At 39.4% G+C, this 16267-nt stretch overlaps 1 protein-coding gene across 5 annotated transcripts in view; it reads left to right on the top strand.

Annotated features, from left to right (window-relative positions):
- The window catches only part of cfap58 (cilia and flagella associated protein 58), a 189611-nt gene that overhangs the window by 52360 nt on the left and 120984 nt on the right, over window positions 1-16267 (top strand). For all 5 annotated transcript variants that reach the window (XM_069900099.1, XM_069900096.1, XM_069900097.1 and 2 more), the window contains exons 11-13: window positions 4231-4377; window positions 8203-8343; window positions 10410-10633. In XM_069900099.1, the coding sequence (XP_069756200.1) occupies window positions 4231-4377; window positions 8203-8343; window positions 10410-10633 (512 nt within the window). The remainder of the gene's footprint in view (window positions 1-4230; window positions 4378-8202; window positions 8344-10409; window positions 10634-16267) is intronic.

The raw sequence follows: 16267 nt of genomic DNA, 5'->3' as shown, positions 1-16267 counted from the left end.
ACTGATTAAAAGATCTGATGGATACCATAACTATTGTACCAAGCTCATTGGAATGGAATGATTGCAGGGAATATGCTTGACTCAGTGAACCCAAAGAAGGTTTAGCTTCTTATTCCCTATACATGCATTTAGAGTCATAGACTGCTTCAGCATTGGACAGGCCCTTTGGCCTAACTAGTCCATGCTGACCAAATTGGCTGGGTTGGTCAGCAAATGAGTTCATGAACCCATTTACTTGTAATGGGCCTCAACTTTCTCAGCAGACAAAACAAATTTGGCACCCCCCCCCCACCTCGGTTTTTTTTTGGGAACCAACCTACAGTTTATTCATACATTGATGAAGGGTTCAAGCCCGAAATTTTGGTTATATGTCTTTCCCTTTGCTATATAAAGTACACTACTTGACCTGCTGAGTTTCTCCAGCATTGTTTTTTTTAATCACAAAGCTTTCTAAGCGTATACAGAGCCGTTGTCATACCCACACTCCTGTTCGGCTCCGAATCATGGGTCCTCTACCGGCACCACCTACGGCTCCTAGAACGCTTCCACCAGCGTTGTCTCCGCTCCATCCTCAACATCCATTGGAGCGCTCACACCCCTAACGTCGAGGTACTCGAGATGGCAGAGGTCGACAGCATCGAGTCCACGCTGCTGAAGATCCAGCTGCGCTGGATGGGTCACGTCTCCAGAATGGAGGACCATCGCCTTCCCAAGATCGTATTATATGGCGAGCTCTCCACTGGCCACCGTGACAGAGGTGCACCAAAGAAAAGGTACAAGGACTGCCTAAAGAAATCTCTTGGTGCCTGCCACATTGACCACCGCCAGTGGGCTGATAACGCCTCAAACCGTGCATCTTGGCGCCTCACAGTTTGGCGGGCAGCAGCCTCCTTTGAAGAAGACCGCAGAGCCCACCTCACTGACAAAAGGCAAAGGAGGAAAAACCCAACACCCAACCCCAACCAACCAATTTTCCCTTGCAACCGCTGCAATCGTGTCTGCCTGTCCCGCATCGGACTGGTCAGCCACAAACGAGCCTGCAGCTGACGTGGACTTTTTTACCCCCTCCATAAATCTTCGTCCGCGAAGCCAAGCCAAAGAAAACTATAGTCCCTGAACACCCATGACTGCATGGCCAAACACTGCTCTAGCTCCATCTACTGTTTATATTAGTGGATTACACCACCATCAGAGGAGGATTTCTAACTTTGACAAGGTGGAGTACAGAAGAGAGATGGAGGAACTATTCATTTGGTGCTCCCTAAATGTCAGCAAGATCAAGGCTCTAGACACCTGGAGGAGAGTGCAGAGCTTGCACCTCAGACTGCATCAACATCATTGAGGTGGAAATAGTAAATAGTTTCAAGTTCCTTGAGGTAAATATCTTCAGTGACTTGTCCTGGTCCACCATTGTTGACATTATTGTCAAGAAAATGCACCTGTTCCTATACTTCCTCAGAAGCCTGCAGGTGCACCATTGAAAGGATCATATCAGGGTGCATCACTGAAAGTTACAGAAATTGCCGGGCAAAGACTGCAAGAAATCACAGAGGGTTGTGAATGTGACTCAGGCCACCACGCGTATCCCCTCCCTACCAACAACTCCATCTATAACTCCTTCTGCCTTGGAATAGCAGCAAACATGTTGAAAGATTCTCCCCATCCTGCTCACATATGCTTCGCATCTCTCCTCTTTTCAGGAATAAAGTTCGCGAGTATGAGATCACTCCACCAGATTTAAGGACAGTTTCTTTCCTGCTGTTATCAGACTCCTCAATGAACTCTGAATTATTAAAATGATGTTGCCTTGACTCCATACCAACTGATCTCTTTCAGTAACTCTGCACTTTTGTACTGTCTTACTTATTCTACTATGTACGAGATACCCACTGGTCATCAACTTGGAAATCAACTTCTATCACTGCCTCTTTGAACATGTGACAATACCTTGAACATGGAGCCTTATGACAAACAGTGATGAAAGCTTTACTGAGAATGACAATGCTGTAGTTTTGTTCTTGGCAGTTCTCTTGGATAGGATTGGAAAGATTACTTCTTCTGCTTGGTGAGACTTGATTTTCCACACACAAATCCTTAATCATTAATTGTCTTTCCAAATGTAAATAAATCCTGTCCTTTGGAATTCCTTCTGATAACTTTCCTACCATTGTTATTAGGCACACTGGAGTGTAGTTCCCTGGCTTATCACTCCTGCTCTTAAAGACCCAACATGAGCAATCTTCCAGTTCCTCACCTGTGGTTAAATAGGATACACAGATCTCTGCACAGACCACAGCAATATTCTCATATTATTTCATTGTGAAGGAATTCTTACATCCAGAGGAACCAACTGATATCATTTTCAGTCAGGCTTTTCTTGTGGATCTTCTGGCCTCCCTGGCGTGCAAGTATCTTAATAATGAAGCCTTCAATGTTCCTTTTGAGTGAATGTAAAAGCCATCTCTCTCTCCCTTGCTGTCTTTGTCTCTTCCCTGGAAGACACAATGTTTGTGGGTGCCGTGTGGAGTTTGCCAGCAAGGGCAAAATATCCTTCTCTATTGCCCAACAATATATCAAGATGTACTAAATAAACAAGTTCCTATAAATTGTTCAAGTCCTATTTCAGTACTTGTTTGTGTATGCAAATCCCCTCATTGCTGTTTCTCATGGCTTTTAAGTCAATATTGTGGGCCAGCAATAGGGTATATGTGTTGGAGGGAGGAGGATGATTTGGTAACAACAGTAAAATTGATGTTTTAATGCACCTTGTATAGGTGCTATTTAATTTCAAGGCACACACTGTGTTATTTCCAGAAGCTGTTACTACAAGATCAATATATAATTTTTGTATCTCATTTTTTTTTCCCAAAGTGCAATTGCTATGAAAATGTTACAGAATGAAATGTTACCTTGAAATAGGTCCCAACTCCACATTAAAACATTACTAGGGATTTGTTTGCTATCAGACTTCAGAATGTTTATCATTATCAATAGGTAAAAAGTCATCAATAATATTGATAACATCAATTATATCCTGGCTATTGGGGCAGTAATGGTTTGTGTTTATATTAAACTTCAGTGAGTTGCCAGTCCATTCATCATTTACCCAGCAATAAACTGAGCCAGAAAGATGAGCAAGTTCTCCGATCTGTGCAATTCATTCTCATCTGGGACAGATGCAGTACATTATGATTGGCTTTATTGCCCAGCATTGGCAAAGTAAAAATAATTGCAGTTCCTGTTTAAAAATGTGTAAGAAGGCATAAAAACTGAGTGAGCAAGGTTGATGCTGGCTTCAAAGCCCTTATCTACTAACAATGTCTATGAACTCCTGGGATTTACTTTCATTTTCGCAAATAGATTATAGAGTAAAACCGCTGTTATCAAGCATCTGTGTGGATTGGTGGATTTCGGATAAGTGTATTTTTTGGTTGCATGAGATTTACTCTTTCAATGCCTAACTAATAACACCACCGCTAAGAATAAACACTATAAAAAGAATAAATGCTATACTGTCCCTACACTGAACAAACTTGCACGAATATTGAAATCTTAAAACATTTAACTTAAATATTCATGACAATAAATTCTGATTCTTTATTTTCAGTCACATTCTTTAAAAACATTGAACTTTCACTACATTTGCTCCTTCCTCCCCCTCCATAGAGCTCGGATGATTAACAATAATATTATAGATAATTAATGCCCCAAGCCCCCCACCACCTCTCCAAGCTTTCAGATAAAGCCTCTTACTAAGCAGGGATAGGAGATACTTTAAGAGAGTCACCCCAATGCCAAGTGGCATCAACCAACTCTTCATCCTGGATCACACAACTTTATTCAAACAGCTGCTAAGAGCAATGCATGACCAAGGCTGAATATTTTCTCCCACCTTCACCAAAGATTTATGTGTTACTTCAGAGAACTTTTACTTTACAATTTTTAACTTGCTTTTTTTTTACTGATTATTTTATTCTTATTTATTTTTAAAAAATATATTTTCCTCTTTTTTTTGCCAGTTGCTTGAGGCTGATGGATACCCAAGGTTTTACTGTAGTTATAGAAAGGGTGACAATGGTTCTGCACTCTGCTGCTTAATCAACAGGACCAAGATAAGAACATTTATGAATATGAATTAATTACTGGTGAAGAATCAAAAAAAAACACATCACACTTGTCTTTTAATTTAATGGAATATATGGATTCACTTTCATTATTTCTGTTTTTAAGGATGAGATAGCAGAGATGAAACGAAAACTGAAGATCATGCATCATCATATCGATCAGCTAAAAGAAGAGATTAGCACAAAGGAAGCTGCACTTGTGAAACAGCACTTGGAATATCAGCGCATGGAGAAGGAGAAAGATGCACTAAAAGTATTGTGGAATTATTGCAATGATTGTTTTTGCCTTATTAAACTAATCTGCAAGTGATATTTTGTATCCTATTCAGTTGGGTGTGATAGCTTCACGTTTAATATTGGCCTAGTTATCTTAACACTTAGATTTCAAATTCAACACCACAAATGACACGGTAGAAGACACCCATGCTGCTCAATTACACCCAACATTAATTATACAATTTTGGAGTAAAAATTTTGTCTCTGTGACAATAGCCATGAACGGTGGAATTTTCTCCAAGAAAAATCTGGCAGTGGCTCTCATAAAGGCACTTGGTTTGTAGGGATATGGTAGGCAAAAGGGCTTTTCCCTCTGTTGTACAACTCTATAAATGTGAATATTGGCTAAGAACAAGTTTGGGATGGGCTTTGACCATCTAATACCTCACCAAATAGGGTTAATTCTTAAATCTTCCAACAAACCAGGGGTAATTATGTGTTTGCAATTAATGCTAGCTTTTTCAGTGATATCCATACCCTACAAAGAATAAAAATACTCAGTGTTTTAACTTTTCAAAACTTTTTTGTCAGACCCTTCATGAAGTGACTTAGAACAACTGAGGTTCTCATTATCACAATTTTCCATTTTTGATCATGAGCTCAACTCTTAGAAACAAAAGCTCAGATTGAAGCAAAATTTGACCTTTGCCTCCCGCCTCCCCACCACACCTAACACATGTAATTTCATGAAAATAGGAAATATTTGATCATAGCCAATCAATGATAATGAATTGAAGTTTCAGCACTTTTGATATCTTGGAATACTAATCAAAGAACATTGCCAGGCCTCTATGTGAATATCGAGGAAAGTTAATAACAGATTTCAGCGAATGATTGAAAACCAGTTGAAGCTTCAATGGCAGCTGGTTATAGTCTGTGAAAAGAGTGCTTTCCTGCTGTAAAGGGGATGCACTGTACCAGTTATGCAGTATTTAGTATTCTTGCCATGTCCTCTTCCTCTCCAAACACAGGCTAGGTGACTGCCTCACCACATACTCATGTTCTGTCATTGGGTCAAAGCTTGAAGTTCCAGTGCAAACCACTTAAATTCCCCTATCATTCCCACACAGACATGCCTGTCCTTGGCCTCGTCCATTGTCAAGATGAGAAAGAATACACATTCCTTCTGGACTGCCTGAAAAACCAACAGCATAAACATCAATTTTTTAAATTTTAGCAAACCTCCACTTCGATCTGTTTCCATCTCTTTACCTACTTCTGTTCTTACTGTTCCCCTCTCCCCACTTGTCTCTCCACCTCTCTCACTTTCTTGTGTCTTAGCCCCTCCCCAGCTTCTTTCCCTTTCCATTTTCTTTCTCCCTTGACATCACCCCTTCCTACTTGAATCTTGATAAATTATTCTGACCTAAAATGTTGGCGTAATTTCTATCTGTGGATGCTTCCAGCATTTCAGTGTTTGCCCAAATTTCCAGCGTCTGAAGTTTTTTGTGTTTCTCAGCGATATTAAAGATATCAGCCTCCAAACATAAATACCTCAGACTCAAAGAGCTGGAGTGGTACTGTCAGAAAAGAAGGTAGCGTTACACTGATATCTATTTGCCATTTCTACTCAAGAATGATACAACTGTTTTAAGTAGAGCAGGAGTTCCCTGAAAGTCATGGTGATCCTAATCCCCTTAAATCAACATCCCCATAACAACAGAACTGAGCATTGATGCAATTTATATGCGGTAGTGCTCTCTGAGGGCATCTACAATGCTGTTTGTCTGGACAATAGTGACTGCCCTTCAAAGTAACATGTTATTCCTGGGGTGTGATAAAAGTAAATATAAATGTAAGTGCTTCTTATTCCTATTTTCTTTGTGTTGTGACAGGCGTTTGTAAAAATTGTGACAGAACGTCAATACTTTCCAATATGACGGTGATTAAATATTCCTCCTGCATTCACACTTGATGCTCTGCCCATTACCACAAATCATTTCCACTATCTACATCCATTTTTTCCAATTCATTTTCTATGCACTTGAGTGGAGGGTGGCCGATGATTGAACAAGACACTGATTCTTAAGATTCCCTTTGTAAATGCCAAGCTACATTTCTTGTTGTTTGATCCTACTTGATCCTCCAAGCACTGGCTAATTGTTGCACCCACTAGGTTGCCAGTAGATGTGATTCTTTGCAAGCCATCATCTTATTCTTTTTGTAACTATTTTTTTTGTAACCACATATACTCGTGAATTCGTTGGTACCATGTAATAGTTGAACTCCATTTTTAGGCCCAAAAATTGTGTTTTTGTATGATCTGTGTAAAAGTCAATCAATCCCCCACTTTTTTTGGCCCCAACTCCCCACCCATCTGAGCTCCCGATACCCTGACCACAAATGCTTGACCCAGACACCCGCCCACAGGAGCTCCTGACACCCCAACGGTTGTCCCTCACCTCGGCCGCCTGAACATTTGTACTCCCGATGCCCTGGCCACAGACTCTGTCCTTACCCCCAGCCACCGAATTGAACTCCTGATGCGCCAAATGCGGACTTAACACCCAGTTGCGGCCATCCGAGCTCCTAATGTATTGAATAATGCAGGTACTTGCTGCGGTCAAAAGTATGACCTGTGTAAAAGTTCCCACCCCCAAATATGTCATGAAAAATTGGCCGATGGTATTTTCTCTTAACAGGTTGAGTGGGTGGTTATTGCTGCTTGGTTCAGGATGATTTTGGCTCAGTGGACACACTCTTGCCTCTGGGCTAGATTATTGCTGATTCAAGTCCTATTGAGACCCTTTCATGCACTGCTGCAGAAGGTTATCCCTAATGTTCTGGTTAACGTTGATCTCTCAACCAACCACAACTAAAAGCAATTGTCACATTGCTGTGTGCAAATTGGCTGGTGCTTTTTCTGTACTGCACTTCAGATGTACTTAACTGGCTGTAAAGTGTGTTCCGTGCATCCTGAAATCATGGAAAACCTGACAAAATCCAATATTTTTTTTTTGGAAGGAAAATAGATGTACTCAGTTCTCTGCTCATCAAATCTATAATCAATAGCAATTATTCTAGATTTTGTTGGCCATGGATATTAGAAGTGGCAGAAGCCACAACCAACAGCTCAGGGGATCAAACATTTTCAGTTGTATGGATGAAAAAATAGTCAAAAGCACTTTTGCATGTTTGAAGAGGTCAACATATCTTTGTTAACTAGATATGCATACTGTTTCTCTATTGTTATTGAGTCAAACCAAGAACACAGATGACCACTTTGGCCATTTAGCTTCCTTGTTCTTTGCAAATTATTTTCTGCTCAGATGAGTTTTGAAAGTTCTCCAGTAAACAGCAGTCCACTGCATACCCTAATGATCGCAGCAAAATGGAGATGAGTTGCATTCTATTGGGAAAAGGAAAAAATATGAGAGATATTTCTGAAAAGACCTCTATGCAAAATTAACAATTTTTCATCCTTTTGGAATCTGAATTTGAATTCATTCAAAATAATGTTGGGGTCTTTTGTGTTTGCAATAGTTCCTTGGTGAATATAAATTTATCAATCTAAACATACTTGCTGAGTGTAATGGATGACAAACTTCTAATTTTTATGATTTGGTGATCAATTTGATCTGCAATTTGTTGGAAATAGTGACCTTGATGGACTGGCATTTAGAGTGGATAAGAACCCATCTTAAGTCCTACATGACATCAAATGTAAAATTATGTAATGGTGTAATAATATATATATGTATAATGAAACTTGTGTTCCATTTGGCTGCATGCAGATCATTGAATTTTCAAACTATTGTTTATTCCCATTCACTATTTTTTCCATTTTCTCTCCTAACCATAGACTGAGGTGCAGAGGATGAGGCAAAAGGCACAGGACACCAGGATTTTCATTGAAAATCAAGAGATCGAGGAAAGAAAACTTCTGAGGATTATTGAAGAAGCTGATGCAGAGAGGATCCGACAGAAAAAAGAATTAGATCAGGTATGAGGCACAGGAGTAAGAGACCTTCTGCTCTAAAATCACCAATACTTTATGTAATTGAATGCTTCATAACTGTGGGCTTATTTTAAAAATGATAGGGTTGTTGAAATGCCAAATGTCAGCCATCAGAACACTTCTGTTATACACCAATTTTTTTTGTATAATTTCTGTATTTTACTTTTCATTTTCAGGATTGATCTTTATCCAAACACTTTGTTCTCTGTGTGCTCTTAACTTCCTTGGTGGGAGCATATACAAGGAGTTGAATGGATTTGTCAGTGAATTTTACTCTGAGCCCAAATTTGTAGACTGCTGATGTTGTATTTGCAGGCCATTAAATTAGCCTGGGATGTTAGCAATAATGGGAAATGGTGTGGGACATATAATCAACTGCTCTGCCCCAACACATCAACTTCCAGTGAGAGTCACTGGTTTTCAATAGAATGGAGTTCTTGTACATTGTTTGTAACCATAACCATCCAGAGGTGAATTTCCCTCTGACAACAGTTTGTCAGCAGAGGATCCCAACCTTCCCCATGACCTAAAACGTGTCTAACTTCTATTCAGCCAATGTTTATTAGTTACACCCTCCAACTCTTGTATTACAGTGGCTGTTGCTCTGGTGTCTGGTTACTTTTCAGAAATAAGGTAGACAAGGTAAAGGGCACAAATGCTCAAAAGACATAAGGAAATGTACAAATTAAGTTTATGGACTGGGTTAAGACTTTCACCCAGTTGCATTTGGATATATTATCAAGCAGTGCCATATTTAAAAGAATAAATACAAATGATTTGTATTGCAGACACAGTGCTCACTTCTCTTTGATCGACTCTCCCACCATTGTAGCCCTCTGAAGCTGACTTCTTTGTGTTTTCCACCTTATTGCTTCATCAGTGTCAGCTATGACTTATCTGTGCGAAGCCCACATTGGAATTCTTTTCATTCCATTCTCTACCTCTATGACCTTCCTTAAAACTTATTTACATTTTAAAAATTTTATTTATAGCATGGTAGAAGTTGATTCTGGCCATTTCAACTCATGTCATCAATTGCACCTACAACTCAAATTAACCTACAAAGTTTTGGAGTATGGGTGAAAAACTGGAGCATCAGGGAAAACCCACACAGATGCAAGGAGAATGTACAAACTCCTTACAGACAGTGTGGATTCAAACTCTGGTGTCTGGCACCATTACAGCGTCATGCTATGTCTTTTCTGTACCTAGCTTTAGTATAAAAACATGTGACTCTTTGACATATAATGCTCATGGAAATGTGTTGGCTGAGGAAGGAATTGGTGCTCACAATGGTAGTTTTAGTGGGCATACCTTGCAATAGAAAATATTTGGTATGTATGCCACCTGTTTGTCTGAGATCCTGACACCCTGAACAAAAAGGCACTTACCACAATTAAAAGGTAGTTGATGCCCTAAATTTTACCCCCCCCCCAAAAAAAAATTGGTCCACAAAATTCGAATATAACACGAGTATATATGGTATGTTTACATTTTGGTTTTTGAAACTAATACTATTCAGCAGTTTAAAAACTATGAAAACTTTTGGAACAAAATGTGTATGTAAGAGTAAAAATGTGTATGTGATATTTTTTCATGTACTGTGGCTCTCAAACATCTGAAGTTTATCATCTGTAGCTCTTACAATAAGCTCGTTGGCCACTCCTGATGTATTGTTGCTGCTGCCATTCTCAGGTGGAAGATGCTTGTGATGTTCTTCTATAGCAATTACATAGTGGACATTTTCCTTCTTTTCTTTGCTGAACTAACCGCTAAAGGTTATTTGAAATCAATTTTCAATATTTTCTGAGCAGTCTTAATTTATAGGTTCATAATTATCCCATTATATTCCTATTAGCAAATATTATGGACCATTAAGCATATTATATGCCTCTAAATGCAGGAATTCCACCCTTGTTGTTTTAAGCTGCAAAGCCTGAACTGTTCAGATTTATTTTTACTCAACCTCTTCACTGGTTACATGATTTCTTTGTACTGTCATGTTTCCACATTGCTTCCATAAATTAACTATTTTCCAATATTTTCACCAGGTCATCAATGAGAGAGATATTTTGGGGACTCAGCTTGTACGCCGCAATGATGAGCTAGCATTGCTGTATGAAAAGATTAAGATTCAGCAGTCCATGTTGAACAAAGGCGAGATACAATACAGGCAGCGGGTGGATGATATTCGGTTGCTCCGAGTGGAGATTAGAAAACTCAGACGGGAGAAAAGCATCCTAAGCAAGAGTGTTTCCAATCTGGATGACCTCAGGTAACACTACAAAAATCTCTTGAAAAGTCATTATCCAGATTTGGGGTTGTAAGGTCAACATGCTCTATCCAAACCTGACTGCAAGTGGGGACAGGATTTGCATGCAGGCCGTAAAGAGTCTGGATTAAAGTGATAGATATTTTTCCCCAAAGTAAAGAGGTGAATAGTTAATTCTTTATAGCATTCCAACAACCTCATTTATTGTCATTTAGTTTTGTCTTTTTATTTGCAGACTTGCAAAACAAACCATTAAATTCAATGTTCTCAGTGTCTGTATGTCTGTAAAAACAAAATGGCAAAGGTGCTGTAATGGCAGCACTACTGCTGGCAAGGACCCACAGAGAGCGGAGATCAGAGGCTCAGTGCTCCCTCACGGGGTCCAATCTCCTAGTTTGAGCCGTCAGCTGATCCAGGCTTTAAAATGACCCATTAAAGGAAATGACTGTTGTTTATTTTAAAATCTTGCGACCACGGGATCTGGGCCCAAGTTAGCGATGCCTATGTATGGCAGCAGACACAAGGAGTTTCAGACTCTGGGTAAACAGGACTGGCACATGGCATCAGAAAACAGGGAGACAACACCCCCACCCCCAACCCAGTTTGAGAAGGAGAAGCAGAGGATATGACCCATGGGATGGTTGCCACAGAGGAGGACTAACAAGAGGCTCTAAGCCAGAAGAACACACAGATGGTGGGCTGTTGGTGACTTGAGGTGAGGAATCCATGCTGGCTGCTGGTGACTGCTGTCAAGGGACTCACACCAGGCTGCAAACAGCTAAAATCTGGCTGAAGGGATACCGGGTATCAGAACTGGGACGCGAGTGGGGTGCTGATTGAGCCATGAGCTCAGGATGCTGATGGTTTGGACTGAAGACTGTGTGGCTGCAGGAGTGCTGGAGGCCTCTCCATGAACACAATGCTCTGGGGCAACTCTTTTGCTTCTCTTTCTCTGATTGTTCGGGGCGCTGGGCAATTCCTGTTCATAGCGAATGTTTGTCTGCCTGATGGTAGACTAAAGGAAATTTTGAGTAATATCACATTTTCTGTTTTATTAAATGATGATAAAATAATCTTGAATAATCCAGTTTGAGCTGGTATTCTCTGATTCAATAATACCAGTTCCCTAACATGGCAACTTTAGTATCAGGTCACCAACGTTTAATTATTTCCGAAATGAAACAGAGTTTTTCCTCTTTTGGTAATTTCCACTCAGGTTCCCATTCTTCATTAAACCTTGTGAATAAAGGACATTGCAGCAGAGTCTTGTTCCCATCTGGTGATTACACAAAATGCCCCTCCGGCAGGGTTGTTAGACTGTCATTAGATTAGGGAATTCTTGCAGAGTTCTTGTGCATTCTTCTTTTAACCCAAGGGTCTCTGATATCATTTGTAGTTCCATTCCTACTGGTCTTCCCATGGGTCAGCTTATGAAACTATCTAAACCTTCATAAATTAGTAGCATTGGATGCAGGTGATTTACAAATAAGCTGCTGGCACTCTGCTTTATTTATTGCTTTACTTATTTTGACTCAGTGAGGTATTACTTCCAGTGTGGATTTGTCGAAATCCTGCTATAACTAATTTGAACCAGATTTGAATCCTATTTGCTAAATTTTTGAGAACCCATGCAGAACAGATGGTGGGAGTATTCATGAACATCTTTAACCTCTCTGTGCAACAGGCTGACATTCCCACCTCCTTTCAGAAGGCCACCATCATCTCAGTATCAAAATAAAAACCTAATAATGGGCCTTAATGTTTACTGCCCTGTGGCTCTGTCACCTATTATGAAGTGGTTCAAGTGCTGGTTATGGCTCACATTAATTCCAGCCTCCCAGCCAGCCTTGACCCACTTCGATTCGCCTCCCGCTGCCATATGTCCACAGCAGATGATTCTCCCTGGTCAGTCCCTCAGCCTGGAACATGTGCGTATCAAGGAGACTTGTGCCAGACGATTATCCTTTGACTAATCTCTACCTTCACCAAATACCAAGTAAACTCATCCAGAAACCCTGAGATTCTATCTCCTTTCACTATTCAGTCTTGACATTGCTTGAGGTCACACCTATAACAATTATGTTGTCAACAAATGCAGTGTGAACATTTTCCTCAGCAATTGGATCCTTGACTTTATGTCCAGCAGACTGCAAGCAGTGATGATTGGAGACTGGATCTCCTCCATGATCACAGTGGTACTCAGCCCCCTACTGTGCTCCCTGTACACGTAAGATTTCGTAGCTGAACACTCTCCATCGTCATCGATACATTTGAAGACCACACCACCATTGTAGGTGTGATCTCAAGCAATGTCAAGACCGAATACAGAAAGGAGATAGACTGTCATGACAGCAATCTCTCTCTAAATATTAGCAAGTCTAAGGAGCTAGTCAGAGACCACATGAAGAGTAACTCACTGTTCTGTCTGCATCAATGGTACTGGGGTGGAGATAATAGGGAGCTTTACGTTCCCAGAATTAAATACACTGTATCTCTGATGGCCTGACCAGGCAAAAGGCAATTTTGTGTAATATTGCATGTTCTGAACTATTTACATGACAATAAAAAGAATTGAAGTTTTTGCAGAGAGTGGTGAATCTCTGGAATTCATGTCATGAAAGGTTGTGGAAGCTGGAAGATTGAGGTATTTAAAGAGGAAGTAGATAAACTTTTGAAAGACTGGGGAATAAATGGCTCTGTGCAACTGGCAATAAAATAGTTGAAGCCTAAGACAGCATATGAAAAGGCCAGGAGGGCTTGAAGACCAAGTGTACTATTCCTGCTTCCTCTATGCCCTGATCTATGCTGCTCTTCGGTGTCAACTCTCTGGTGGCAATCCAGCATTAGATTCCTCCTGAAACTAGATCACATAGCAACCCAAGCTGCTCCCCATTCCCCCACATCCTTCTATTCATGTTTCTTCCCACTTCTTGCTAATGTTGCTATTCCTGGTGAAAGATTATTGCCCAAAATGTTGACTATATATTGCTTTCCATGGATGCTGCCAGACCCACTGAGTTCCTCCAGGATTTTATCTGTCGCTGCACTTCTCTAGTAGTGAGATTAGGAAATGTGCCCCAGGATAGATCTGGCAAAGAAACCATGAGGACCGTTACTTTAATGGAGTAGAATTGTTGCAAAGAAACTTGGTTATAAAATAATTTCTTGCTGTTAATTAATTAGGATTTGCTTTTACTTTTAATTGGATAAGTTAATATATTCCAATAGAATATTCAGATACTTTTCTCATTGTTTGTACCAATAAAGTAATGATTGCTCTGTAAAATCTGTACTCTTTAGAATTTATAAGAATTAATGGTGGTATTGAAATATACAAGATCTTAAGAGGACATGACAAGGTAGATGTTTCTAGGTGACATGGTTACACATTAGGAGGTTGGCAATTTAAAACTGAAGTGGGACAGCGCACCAGAAATGGGAGGAAGTAGTCTAGGAGATGAAGCTACAGGAAGGTGACTATGATGGTTGGTCCAAGTATCTGAATATATTGGAATGTTTCTCACTATCATGGATATTCAATGGCATTCTGAGGCCTAGATGGTTTGACATTTGGCTAAGCCTGGATGTCACTTTTTGTTGGCAAGTCTTGTTCAGGCTCGCTCATCTTATAGTACTGAGCAAGGTCCCAGCCAATAAAAGGTATGACAGTATGAATTGATTGGGTCATCATTGAGCACAGGATTTCCCACAAGCACCATGCTAAGAGGTTTGGAATACATTTTTATTGCAGGGGACAAACAAGATGGGTTCACCAGTCCAGAATTCTATCATTTGAGAAAGTGATAGAGGATTTTGTACAGTGATGACCTAGCCCTGTATCTATTTCTTGTGATCCTATATGGTTGTATCTTGAAAGTGTGGACTGCACTGTGAAATTCTGTTGGTAAATTCTGTTTTCGGACCCCTCGTGGGATACTGTTATTTTCAAAACATTAATAATCATTCATGATGAGTCATAAAGATATAGTGAGCAAAAAGCATTACAAGCATTTTAGTTGGATCTGACAACCTAATAGTAACTGGATATCCATGAGGAAATTTTCCTACATTCCCTGACAATTGCAGATAAAGATTATGGTCTTTTTTTTTGCCTTCGTGGGAAGAAGTTGATTTGGAATACAAATGCACTCTGAAAATTCTCCTCCAAAGATGATGTTAATAGAAGCTCTTCTCAAAAATGATCAGTGACATCAATAATTTGAATCAAATGAAATGCATAAAAGCGCGACAAGTAAAATTAGAATAAATTGGACTGAATCTTTACAAGCTGTTTAACATTCTCTTGGGGAACTGAACAATTTGTGATAAAATGGAATATCTCAATATCCAGTAGAAATCTAAACTGATGGACTGTCAGTATAAATATTGAACATCATAAAGTAAACCCTTCTTTTCTTGATGCCATCAGTTAAGTTATGAACTTAACTTGCAACTGCCTTCTCTTTTATGAAGTCTTGTTTCTCAGAACATGATTGATTTTTCACTGTTCTTAATACGTGGACATTTCTGCCATATGGACCAAATCAATCTTTGCTTACTGGTGGGATGTCATGAGGGAAAGAAGAAAATTCATCCTGTATGTGCTGCAGATGCACGAAGGAAACATCCTGACCGCAGGGCAATTTTGCAAATTTACTTAACCTGTTTGATTGACCTCTAAAGGGTGATGATTTTCACAAACACAGTCCTGGTTAATCAGCTCAAATATTACCATACTTCATGGCAGGTATTCTACATAAATTTCAAAGCTTTTCAAACTTTTGAAGAATTAAGTTTCGTAGAAATAATTGTTAACATAATTATTCTTTCACTCTTTCTGCCTCTCTGTGTTTCAACTTGCAGGCCAGATGGGAGTGTGCTTTAAGGTTTCAATTTTCATTTTGAAGTTTCTAGCTGTTTATTATTCTGTGAACGAATACCCATGTGTAATTTATCATTCTGCAACTTGCTTGCTTTGAATGCCACTCAATGATTTTAATTTGTACTTGAAAGCTCCTTTAACTAATCTTCTCATGTAGTTTTACATTTAGGTGTTGAAGTCAGTTGCACTAATTTGTAGATTTAGACCATTCTTTATGACTGCAACTTCCACATTGTCATTTATTGCAGGTATTTGAATCTTATGGAACTTAAATGAAATAAATTAAGATGATCATTTTTATTTCACTATTTTGTATTTTAGCAATTTATTCATATTGATAAGTTCAATTAATGCCCGTAAGATTAATTAAACACAACTACCTGACCTCCCATGTTTTCTCGTTTTAACTTGGACTTGCATAGAATTTGGCTTTTAAATTTATTTATCTTTGGATTCCAGTCATCGTGGATGGCACCCAAGTCCAACCTGTTTCTGCCATTTCCTTTTTATTTTACTATTTCACGACTTTTAATTCTTTTCCCCTCATAAATGACCACCAGGAGAAAAAAATTGCATAATATGAATAAAATGCTTTCTTTTCATGAGTCAAGCATTTTATTCATTTTTAAGTTCAAGTTCAAAATTATTATCATCTGATTGAACACGTACAACTTGACGAAACAGCTTTCTCCAGTCCTCAATGCAAAGCACACAGACACACAACCAGGCATAAGACACAGACAAACTATACATAC

Source organism: Narcine bancroftii, chromosome 10, assembly GCF_036971445.1.
Source record: "Narcine bancroftii isolate sNarBan1 chromosome 10, sNarBan1.hap1, whole genome shotgun sequence".
In the NCBI taxonomy this organism is placed as follows: domain Eukaryota; kingdom Metazoa; phylum Chordata; class Chondrichthyes; order Torpediniformes; family Narcinidae; genus Narcine; species Narcine bancroftii.
Note: the sequence above shows the minus strand (reverse complement) of the source record. Positions and strands in the feature narration are given on the sequence as shown.